At 39.8% G+C, this 12,122-nt stretch overlaps 1 protein-coding gene across 2 annotated transcripts; it reads left to right on the plus strand.

The window, feature by feature from the left end:
* The first annotated feature begins 1,709 nt into the window (after positions 1-1,709).
* On the plus strand, positions 1,710-11,891 carry LOC138884388 (uncharacterized). 2 transcript variants are annotated; one of them, XM_070165583.1, is made up of 4 exons: positions 1,710-2,217; positions 2,717-2,955; positions 3,737-3,885; positions 11,618-11,891. In XM_070165583.1, exons 1-4 carry the CDS (start codon positions 2,045-2,047, stop codon positions 11,669-11,671), a joined length of 615 nt encoding a protein of 204 aa, XP_070021684.1. In that variant the 5' UTR covers positions 1,710-2,044; the 3' UTR covers positions 11,672-11,891. The 2 variants fall into 2 exon arrangements, with proteins under 2 accessions (XP_070021684.1, XP_070021685.1); XM_070165584.1 differs by lacking the exon at positions 11,618-11,891 and having other exon boundaries at positions 3,737-4,343.
* The last annotated feature ends 231 nt before the right edge of the window (positions 11,892-12,122 follow it).

Here is a 12,122-nt window from a genome sequence, read left to right on the forward strand (position 1 = left end):
TATAACTTAACATTGAGTTATGAAAGCACATAAACACATTCGAGCTACAAAAAATTTAAAGAAGATAGAAAGGGCACAACAAAATTCATGAATTTTCATTTACATACAAGAGAATGCCTAAGGAGAACTATAGGAACTTGGACTACAACCTTGGGCTTGGAAAGAGAAAGTAGAAGGGGCATTCGGGTCAGTGTTGGTTGCCATTGAATAGGCAGAGAAATCAGGGTCAACCTCTTCCCCTTTTTTGCCTTCATCATCGAGGCCCTCCTCATCTAAGTCTATACTTAGCCCCTACCTATCTGGAGAATAAAGGCCAAGTAATCCCTGAAGCTCCCTTGCCTCAGCCTCGAATTAAGATATCACAAGAACGATGTCTAGCTTGTCGATATGTGCCTCATGAAGGGCGATGAGACGAGTCTCCACAATTGCCAAGGCCTGGTCGAGAACATCCTCTTTGGTAAATCCACAAAGGCCTATTGAGTAGACTCCCAATATTATTTATTGGCAAAATCCCTCACTTCAGCAACCACCGATTCAGATCGTAGGCTCCGAATCTTGGACTCTAGAAGAGAGCAATCCTCCCTCAGTCATGCCTTTGTGCTCGTCTTTGAGGCCAACACCCCTTCAAGGTTTATAATTCTCTCTGAAGTTATGGTTCGCTAATTTCAAAGGATAGCCTTGTCGGGCCAGGAATTCTTGCATCTATTGATCGGCGCTTCTCTCTGCTACTTCTATTCCCACTCGGAGGGCCTCATTCTCAACTTTGAGCTCCTCAGTCTCTTTTTTGAGCTTCTTATTTTAAATTTTTAGCAACTCATTTTATATCACCACCTCCTTGGTCATTGCTATATCGAACTGAACCTTTTTCAGGGCCCCAAGGATAAAGAAACGGATATTTCAAAACACAAAAAGTAACTAAGGTATCTCTGATAATACAAGTTCAAAATGAGAGTAGTTTAGCTAACCTTGGCAGTCTCATAAGATATTTGAGTCACCAGTGCCTCGACATTCGTAGACTCTATTTAAGCCTACTCTTTTTGGTTCACTAACTTTGGGAGTAGTGCGGCCATGCGCCTAGGGTTTGCAAAGGCATCCCTTACACTGGGTAATGCAAAATTGGTGAATCCCTGATTGTCAGTTTATGGGCAAATAGAGACCCCGGGTCCCGATTTCAGAACCATCCCTCGAAGGGACCCTGTCACACCTCCTTTTTTACACCCGAGAGGGATATAAGGGAGTTTTTCCAATTAAAGTGACATTATTCGAAATGGAATTAATTTATCAGAGTTGCCACTTGGAATAATTTATTTGGTGTTTCAAGTCACCAGTTTATTTTAAAATCCCAAATCGAAGAAAATCGACTTTATTTAAAAGTCTGCGAACCAAAATTCTAGATAAGGAATTATGTTAACCCGGAAGAAGATGTTGGGAATTCCAGGGTTCCATGGTTCTAGCACGGTCGCTTAAACTATTAAAATTGGCCTATTATACGATTTATTACATGTTTTAACCTATGGTGCACTTTAGCTTAGAACTGCTTTTGATTAATTTAAACCACTTCTAGGAAGATTCAATGTTATTTAAAATACGTCTTAAACCACGCTACATGAAATACACCCGCGGTTTGCGACACATTTTATTTAACATTGTTTGAGAAAATGGAAATTGGGTCACATGAAATGTACACCCGAATTTAGTTATTAATCGCATCACCTCACTCTACCCGTTGATCATATCTACCTCAGCTATTGCTTCCCCACCTTATAGCTCGAAATCAATTACTGGTCATTTTAGGTGAAATAATAGTTTTGGACACGTGTTTTCAGGCGAAGAAGAAGTGCGAGATAGAGAGAGGAGGTTGGTCTTTGAAAAGAGAAGAAGAGGGAGATTTATGAATTCTTTGAGTGGGTCTGTGGTGACACTCGTAGATAACATTGATCCTTGAAATTATCGAGAAAGTACACAATTGTAGATTTTCTGGTGAAATTGGGAAAAGAGTCAAAGACCCAGTTCAGTTGTTAGCGTACAAATTATTTTAGTTGCGATGAGTTCAGGAAATGTGGGGCGGCTGCCATTGATGGATGTTGTTAAATTTAAGGGAGTGCCAATTCTGCAGCAATTGCATTTGGAGGAACGGTTGCTCAGGACTTCACCTCAAAACTGTTGCATTGTAAATGATGGAACCAATGAACCCACAATTGTCATGGGTATTTCAGGGTGAGCTATCAATTTTCACCCTTTTTTATGGTATGACTCTTTTTTTCCATAGTAGTACTTTTGCTAGAATTATTTCTTGATTGTTTTTATTGGCGGGTTCATTATACAACTTATTTTGACGATTGGATTTGTACTTTCCTTCTGCTTCACTAATTAATCTTTTACCATCTTTAAACTATATAGTGCTTGTGGGAAATGGTGGAGCCAGGAAGGGGATTCGAAAAATACGAACCTAAAGCAATTTAACATATGTGTGTCATAAAGACACTGATAATGAGGCCAGTTTTTCCACTTTCTGATATTGTTTAGGCTGTATATTCTTTGGAGCTAAGCTATCAGTATTAACTGCACTGCTGTTGTGCAAGTTCTGATCTATCAGCTTACAATTGATGCAAGAAGTTACGAGTACTTGATGTATGCCATGGCCGTAATGATAGGACATTTTTGTTGTATGTCTCTAATTGAGTTAATTGCATAACAACATTAACCATTGTCACAGAAAACCAGCTGAACTTCTTGAAATCGGTTCTGTTTTGCAAGACAAGATTCCAGTAGTAAAGAGGTTTACTGGAGGAGGCACTGTAATAGTCGATCACAGGACAGTTTTCATCTCCTTCATATTCAATAAGGATGTTGTCCCTACTGTACAACCATATCCTAGGCCCATCATGTCATGGAGCAGCCAACTCTATAGCAAGGTGTTTCAAGGAGTTGGGGATTTCTCTCTTCATGAAAATGGTACTTTTCTGCTCCAAGATTATTTTCATTGTTGACTGTCCAGCTTTTTGCAGGAAGAGCTGCAGGTTTTCTTCAAGAACCAACCCCCCCCCCCCCAAAAAAAAAAAGTGTAACCTTGCTTTTATGTCAAAAAAAGGGACTTGCTTTTAAACTTTGTTATGGAGGAAATACTTGCTTATACTTGTTGTATGGTATTTTTGCACTATATATTTCTCTATCTATATATTTGTGACACTGAGTTAGTTTGATATTGTTGAAATTTATTTGACTAATCAAAAAACAAAAATAGAAGTTTCAATTGGCTGGTAATGTATTTATGCTAAAAACCAAGGTTGAGTGTCAGACTAACAATGATATTACGCTGCACTCATCAAGGGAGCTTCCTTTTATGTGGATTTAATTATTTGTGGTAGATAAGGTTCACACATTTTCTAATTATAACTTCCTGACAAGAAAAGTGTCATTCATTGGATTGGATGCTTCCTTTTCTGTTTTCTTATTTCTTCTTGTTAGCAATATTGTATTCTTTCTTCTCTGTGCAGTTGGTTCCCATTTCTATATACATTGTGTTACTTGGCCTTAAAAGAATTGTGAATACTATCCCCCCCCCCCCCATTCTCTTGCCCTGTCTTGATATCCGTCTGACTGTTTGTTTTGTCCTTTATTTCTGTTCTTTCTCTTTTGCTCACACGGAGATATGACTTGAGGAATCCTTGTTTTATGTCTTGCTCACCAGCTTTCTAAGACATCCGACTTCATATTGTTTTTTACATGATCACAGACTACGTTTTTGGCAACCGCAAGTTTGGGGGAAATGCTCAATCTATCACAAAAGGCCGTTGGATCCATCATACATCCTTTCTTTGGGATTATGAGATGATGAACATGGCTTATCTCAAACTTCCAAAACGAGCTCCTGACTATCGACAGGTTTGCAAAATTTTCAAGTTCTTTGTTCTGCTTGGTAAATAGTCTCGTGAGCCTTTTTTTATGAACTTGACGCAGCTGATTTTTGAACACTCTGTTTCTGGAAACACCGATTTAAGTTGTTGGCAGAATAAACTTAATCGTGTTCAAGATCGATGCAAAGTTTCATTCTCGTACACTGCAACATATGGAACAACTATGTAATTAATAGAATTACATTATTATTGAATAATTTCATAACCGTACATATTTTTCTCTTCCCTCTAATATATAGTACATTTAGGTACAGAGAATAGATAAAGCATTTTCATATAGAAAATAGTCGTGGTGGTGCTTGCACTGCATGCATACTCTTCTAAGCTGATGGTGTGAAGACCTCTAAGTTGGTGCTGACATCATGGTGAAAAGATGAAGCATGGGTAGTCTTCTCTGTTTCACTGGGCTTGAGGAATGGGTACTGGGATTAAACACATTTAAATGTGACAAAAAATTCGTACCTTCACTCATGTGTAGGGCGTATAACTGCTTCTTCAGGTACAATTTATTTGTCAGCGTTTTGGACATGTATAGGCTTTCCAACCTTGTCCAAATTCCTCGTGCAGTGTCTTCATCAATGATGTTATTTACCACATCATCTGATAAGTGCAACCTAATTGCACTAGCAGCTCTTTCATCCAAGTCAGCCCAATCCTCAGCTTTCATGGTATCAGGCTTTTTGGAATCAACATCTAGAACCTTGTGTAATCCTTGTTGGATGAGCAGATCTCTCATCCTTCTTTGCCATGTTGAGAAACCGTTATCTCCGTTGAATTTTGCTACCTCGTACTTTACTCCGGACATTTTTATTTTTCACCAAGTATAGTACTACCGACAGTGAATAGTATTTCAGTGAACGAGCAGAACCTGTGCTCTGATACCAGTTGTTGGGAATAAACCCCTTACCAAAATAATATTCACGGTAATAAAGCGGAATAATAATGTAGCACCGAGATACGGTAATTAACAAGAATAAAAGAGTAACAATGACACCAAAATTTTTACGTGGAAAACCCTTCTGAATAAGGGAAAAAACCACGACCCCGAGAGGAGCAACTGATATCACTATAGTAAGGAATTTTACAACTTTGTAGGTCGGAGGTAAATACTCCAAAGACCACTACAACACTCAAAAGAAATAACCCTCTTTTGATATTCCCACCTCACTACAATATCGCTCTCTCTCTATTTTCCTCACAGACTATTTTCTTATACCTTGTCTGTGAAACCTTACTCTTTCTTTCTCTCTTTGTTGGTGTGTAGAAATGAGAGTTGAAGCTCTCCTTTTATAGCCAAAGCTTCACCCTCTAAAAGCCTACAATATTTGACAATTTACACACACTTTTCACAATTCAACAAAGTTGGCTACCAAACCAAAGAAATTCAACAAGGTTGGCTACCAAACCAAACTAATTCAACAAGGTTGGCTACCAACCAAACCAAGTCAACAAGGTTGGCTACCAAACCAAAGAAAACTCTTATTAGGCACATGCCTAATACTTCTTCAATGAGATGGACATCATCAATCTCCCCCTCCAGTCTCATTCATCTAGAGGAGGTAGCACTGTCTTCTAGTTTGAGTGCATGCCGACAAGTTCTTTGCATAGCTCGAACTTGTTCCTTGGTACCACCTTGGTCAGCATATCTGCGGGATTCTCACTTGTAGAAATCTTCAAGACTTTTAGAGATTCATCATCTACCATTTCTCGAATCCAATGATATCTCACATCAATGTGTTTGGTCCTTGCATGGTACATAGAGTTCTTGCTAAGGTCTATTGCACTTTGACTGTCACAATAGACGACATACTCCTTCTGATGCAATCCAAGCTCTTGAAGGAATCGCTTGAGCCATATCATCTCCTTGCCAGTTTCTGTAGCAGCAATGTACTCTGCTTCAGTTGTTGAAAGTGCAACGCACTTTTGCAACTTAGACTGCCATGATATAGCTCCCCCTGAAAATGTAAATAAATATCCAGTAGTAGATTTTCTGTTGTCAATGTCACCTGCCATATCAGCATCTGTATAGCCCTTCAAGATTGGATCAGATCCTCCAAAGCACAAACAATCTCCCGTGGTACCTCTCAGGTACCTGAGTATCCACTTGACTGCTTCCCAATGTTCCTTTCCAGGATTTTCAAGAAACCTGCTGACAACACCAACTGCGTGAGCAATATCTGGTCTAGTACATACCATTGCATACATCAAGCTTCCGACTGCTGAAGCATAAGGAACTTTAGCCATGTTCCCTTTCTCCTCCACTGTTGTAGGACACATCTTCTTACTCAACTTTAGATGACCAGCAAGAGGTGTGCTGACTGGCTTAGCATTCTTCATGTTGAAGCGTTCTAGTACACGTTCAATGTACTTCTCCTGAGATAGCCACAACTTTCTACTTGTTCTCTCTCGAACTATCTTCATCCCTAGAATTTGTTGTGCTGGGCCCAAGTCCTTCATATCAAATGACTTGGACAGATCTCCTTTCAACTTTGCTATCAACCCCTTGTCTTTTCCTACAATTAACATGTCATCCACATACAACAACAATATAATAAAGTTATTCTCAGAAAATCTTTTGAAGTATACACATGGATCAGAATAGGTCTTTAGGTATGTTTGACTTTTCATGAATGAATCAAACTTCATGTACCACTGCCTTGGTGCCTGCTTCAATCCATAAAGACTCTTATTCAATTTGCACACCATGTGTTTCTTTCCAGCTACTTCAAATCCTTCTGGTTGCTCCATATAAATCTCCTCTTCCAAATCTCCATGAAGAAATGCAGTTTTCACATCCAACTGCTCCACTTCAAGATCTAGGCTAGCTGCTAAGCTCAAAATTGTTCGAATAGAAGTCATTTTAACAACGGGGGAGAAAATTTCGTCAAAATCAATACCTTTCTTCTGTTCGAAGCCTTTAACCACCAATCGAGCTTTGTATCTGACCAGCTTGCCATCTCCATCTTTCTTGAGTTTAAAGACCCATTTGCATTTGAGTGGTCTTTTACCCTTTGGAAGTTCAACCAGCTTGTATGTGCCATTTTTCTGGAGAGATTCCATCTCTTCTTGCATAGCTTTCATCCACTGGTTCTTTTCTGGATGGGACAACACCTCCTTAAGACTTTCTGGCTCCCCCTCATCACTGATGAGGACATACTCTGTGGAAGGGTACCTGCGTGACTCTACCCTTGGCCTCTCTGATCTCCTCAGAGGTTGATGTTGTTCTTCTCCCTGAGTGGGGTGCTCCACTTCCTCGACACCTTCATCAAGTTGCTCCCCCTGCTCAATAACCTCACCAGGTTGCTCCCCCTGCTCGGCAACCTCGTCGGTCGTACTTTCTGCACTTGTGGGATTGTTAGAAGTAGAAGGAATAGTAACAAAGTTAGGAATTATACCATTCTTCGCCTTTTCTGACATATCAGCAGCAGTTCTAACTTCACTTTCTCGGAAGACTACATCTCTACTTCTGATGACCTTCTTCTTTACAGGATCCCACAGTCTGTACCCGAACTCTTCATCTCCATATCCGATAAATATGCAGGGAATAGATTTATCATCCAGCTTTGTTCTCTGCTCTTTTGGTACATGTGCAAAAGCTCTGCAACCGAACACCTTCAGATGCGAGTAGGACACCTCCTTGTTGGTCCAGACTCTCTCTGGGATTTCAAACGCCAACGGAACTGATGGACTCCTATTGATCAGGTAACAGGCTGTCTGAACTGCTTCACCCCAGAATGACTTAGGCAGTTTAGCCATTCTGAGCATGCTTCTCACCTTCTCCACAATGGTGCGGTTCATCCTCTCGGCTACGCCATTGTGCTGTGGGGTTCCAGGAACTGTCTTTTCATGTCTGATCCCATGACTTGAACAATACTCTTCAAATTCCCTTGAAGTGTACTCACCTCCATTGTCACTTCGGAGACGCTTTAGCTTTCGACCCGTCTCCCTTTCTACTAGAGCATGAAACTTCTGGAAAACTTGAAACACCTGATCTTTGGTTTTCAAAATATAAACCCATAATTTTCGTGAAGCATCATCAATAAAAGTAACAAAATATTTGTTACCGCCCATTGATTCAATTTCCATTGGGCCGCAAACATCAGAATATACTAAATCAAGTATATTCAATTTTCTTTCAGACGATGTCTGAAATGAGACTCTATGCTGCTTACCAAATAAACAGTAGTCACAAGGTTTTACAGTTGTACCTTTGGCATAAGAAATGAGTGATTTCTTGGCAAGAATCTGCAATCCCTTCTCGCTCATATGACCCATTCTTTTGTGCCATAAATCTACAGAAATCTCATCTTGTGCCGCGTTCAATTCACCTTGGCATATTTCTGCATTTGTCCTGTACAACGTGCCACGAGCAACTCCCTTTGCAATCACCAATGATCCCTTAGTGAGTCTCCACTTTTGATTTGCAAAATAGCTCTCGTATCCATCTCGGTCTAAAGCAATTCCCGAGATCAAGTTCATCCGTAAATCAGGTACATGCCGCACATCCTTTAGAACCAATGTGCATCCGACATTTGTCTTGATACAAATGTCACCAATCCCCGCAATCTTTGAGTAACTTGTGTTACCCATTTTCACTGTGCCGAAATCACCTGCTACATATCTGCAAAAAAGATCTCTTACCGGTGTGGCATGGTGAGATGCCGCTGTGTCAACCACCCATTCCGACTCTGGACCTGACAGGTGCATGCATTCCTCTTCCTCATTTATAAAGAGGACAACATTATCATTATTTTGCACCATGGCGGCTGTGTTGTCGTCATTCTTCTGGCCACTGGTTTCACCTTTGCCCTTCCTTGGATTTGGGCAATCTCTTTTGAAGTGACCTGGTTGATTACAGTTGTAGCAATTTCTGACTCTTGATTTGGATCGGTTCTTTGACTTCCCACGAGCTCCGGATCTACCATAGTTGTTCGAACTCCTTTGATAACTCCTGCCTCTACCTTCTGTGATGAGAGCCTGTCCTTGATTTTCAGGCTTCTTTCTCATCTTCTCATTGAGTAGAAGAGCCGATGTGACATCTTTCAACTCAATAGTAGTCTTACCGTGCAGGATGGTTGTTGCCAAGTTATCGTACGAAGATGGCAACGAGTTCAATAGCAAGATGGCTTTATCTTCTTCCTCGATTTTCACTCCGAGGTTGGCAAGCTGTGTGATTAGTCCGTTAAACACATTTAAATGTGACAAAAAATTCGTACCTTCACTCATGTGTAGGGCGTATAACTGCTTCTTCAGGTACAATTTATTTGTCAGCGTTTTGGACATGTATAGGCTTTCCAACCTTGTCCAAATTCCTCGTGCAGTGTCTTCATCAATGATGTTATTTACCACATCATCTGATAAGTGCAACCTAATTGCACTAGCAGCTCTTTCATCCAAGTCAGCCCAATCCTCAGCTTTCATGGTATCAGGCTTTTTGGAATCAACATCTAGAACCTTGTGTAATCCTTGTTGGATGAGCAGATCTCTCATCCTTCTTTGCCATGTTGAGAAACCGTTATCTCCGTTGAATTTTGCTACCTCGTACTTTACTCCGGACATTTTTATTTTTCACCAAGTATAGTACTACCGACAGTGAATAGTATTTCAGTGAACGAGCAGAACCTGTGCTCTGATACCAGTTGTTGGGAATAAACCCCTTACCAAAATAATATTCACGGTAATAAAGCGGAATAATAATGTAGCACCGAGATACGGTAATTAACAAGAATAAAAGAGTAACAATGACACCAAAATTTTTACGTGGAAAACCCTTCTGAATAAGGGAAAAAACCACGACCCCGAGAGGAGCAACTGATATCACTATAGTAAGGAATTTTACAACTTTGTAGGTCGGAGGTAAATACTCCAAAGACCACTACAACACTCAAAAGAAATAACCCTCTTTTGATATTCCCACCTCACTACAATATCGCTCTCTCTCTATTTTCCTCACAGACTATTTTCTTATACCTTGTCTGTGAAACCTTACTCTTTCTTTCTCTCTTTGTTGGTGTGTAGAAATGAGAGTTGAAGCTCTCCTTTTATAGCCAAAGCTTCACCCTCTAAAAGCCTACAATATTTGACAATTTACACACACTTTTCACAATTCAACAAAGTTGGCTACCAAACCAAAGAAATTCAACAAGGTTGGCTACCAAACCAAACTAATTCAACAAGGTTGGCTACCAACCAAACCAAGTCAACAAGGTTGGCTACCAAACCAAAGAAAACTCTTATTAGGCACATGCCTAATACTTCTTCAATGAGATGGACATCATCAGAACCCAGACCTCCCTCGCGATGAGCATGCGCCGCATGCTCTGTGTTTGGTACTGGAGGGGGAGCATGTGATGGACATGCTATGGGACCAAAACATTCTGTTCCAGGCTCCCTGCCTTGACTGCACTGTGCTCTCTTTTGTAGCGATAGTTCCTGGCAATATCACCTCTTTCGGGTCATTTTCCAACAGCCACTTTTTCAATAAATTCCAAGTGACCAAACTTTTTCTGACTATTTTCAGCAAGTTTTGTGATGCCTATTGAATCTTTTTATGTTTTTAACCATAAATAAACTCAAACTGGTTTTCAACCTTAGCGGGCATGTGAGAATGTTAAGTGCCAGTGTTAGAGTGTTAGAATTACATTTTTGAAAGAATTAAGTTCTTTAGTTGGATATTCTCACACATTGACAAATCTTTATATATGTTGAGTCTGATACCTACAAATAGGGTTCTAGTATATATTGAATAAACAAGTTATCAAAGTATCCCTTCCTTTTTCTTATTTTTCACATTAGACTTTTCTCTTAGATGTAAATATCTTCCTCAGCTGCTACATCGTAGTACCATTATATCTTTTTTAGCAAACTAAACTAGTAAACTTATTTATTGACGTGTTATTCATAACTTATCAACTAGATGAGATCCACAGTAGTTGGGATCCATTTGTGCTTATCACTGATTCATTTACTCCCTCTTCTGGAGTGGTTGTCCTATTTTTCTTTCTGATATTCAAGTGATATAATCTTTGGCTAATAATTCTCACAATAATTTTCTTCAGTGTTAAGTTGGAAAACTTACATTTATCTGTATTCTTTTTCGTAAATTCTAAATGTCTGAATGTCATTTAAATAAGAATTTTTTATAAATCCACTTAACTCAATCTAAAGTATAATCATATAATTGTAACAAATATTATTAAGGGAAAACAGGAAGATAACTTCTACTTATTATATGAGATCCACTGGGGTCAGAGCCTACTTGTGCCTGTACCAAGGTCTCGATTATGAAGTTGATGAGTTCCTTATGTGCAAGATAACTAAAGCTATTCATGATCTTATCTTATGGAATGCCGTGTCCAAACAATGCCTTTTGAGGTTCTAGTAGCTAAAGTAAATATGGAGGAGCTCGTGTTTGCCTGTTATGTTTGGAGCCTCCTGGTCATCTCTATGGTGCATTCACTCTAGGCTCTAACACTGTTAACTCACTAGGAGCCTGAGTATTCTGTGGCTTGAAGGTTTCTAGCCAGATTCGTCCCAGGAGGCCTTCTAAGCCACTGTCTCGACTTCTGGACGTAGAGAACATTTAGTCGAGTATCAGCAACTGGTGATAAAACCTATTCCCAGTTCGATCTTGATCAGTCATTTTTTCAGAAATGGTAGTCAACGCAATCTGATGTGTCTGAACATTCTCCAACATCCAGATCATGCTCTTGCTTTCACCTCTTCGAAAGGACGTAACATATTCCCAATCCTAGCGGCAGCCGGTGCTTTCTTTGGTACAGTATTCCACAGAGTATCAAAGTAACAAAAAGTTGTTTCTTTCATGAGCTTCCTTACTGTACTCTAACTCTGTCATTTGATGTCTCTCAACCCTGCTCTCATTTCTGCTTATAGTACTTTTCCAGCTTATTTCACTTTAATGCCTCCACATGCTTTTTAGATGGCTTTGGGAACTTGAACTTCTTAGTATTTTTTGTCGATTTAGGGTCTGTTTTGTATAATAGAAAAACAGACCCAAAATTTCTTTTTTTTAAAAAAAAAAAAGGCCCCCCTGCTCTTTTTATACAGAAGCGATCGCTTTGTCGCTTCGTTGATTTTTCCATTGAAGCGTGCGCTTCCAAAGATCGAATCGCCTCAGGCAGCTAGAAGCGACACTGGGTCGCGTTGCTTCGCGCTTAAAGCGACGAAGCGACCGCTTTTCTAAAC

The sequence above is a fragment of the Nicotiana sylvestris genome, chromosome 12, assembly GCF_000393655.2.
Source record: "Nicotiana sylvestris chromosome 12, ASM39365v2, whole genome shotgun sequence".
Lineage (NCBI taxonomy): Eukaryota > Viridiplantae > Streptophyta > Magnoliopsida > Solanales > Solanaceae > Nicotiana > Nicotiana sylvestris.

Coding starts and splice junctions, on each gene's coding strand:
- LOC138884388 (XM_070165583.1), top strand. CDS start 2,045: ATGAGTTCAGGAAATGTGGGGCGGCTGCCATTGATGGATGTTGTTAAA. Junction 2,956..3,736: donor TTTCTCTCTTCATGAAAATG/GTACTTTTCTGC, acceptor ACATGATCACAG/ACTACGTTTTTGGCAACCGC. Junction 3,886..11,617: donor GAGCTCCTGACTATCGACAG/GTTTGCAAAATT, acceptor TCCAACATCCAG/ATCATGCTCTTGCTTTCACC.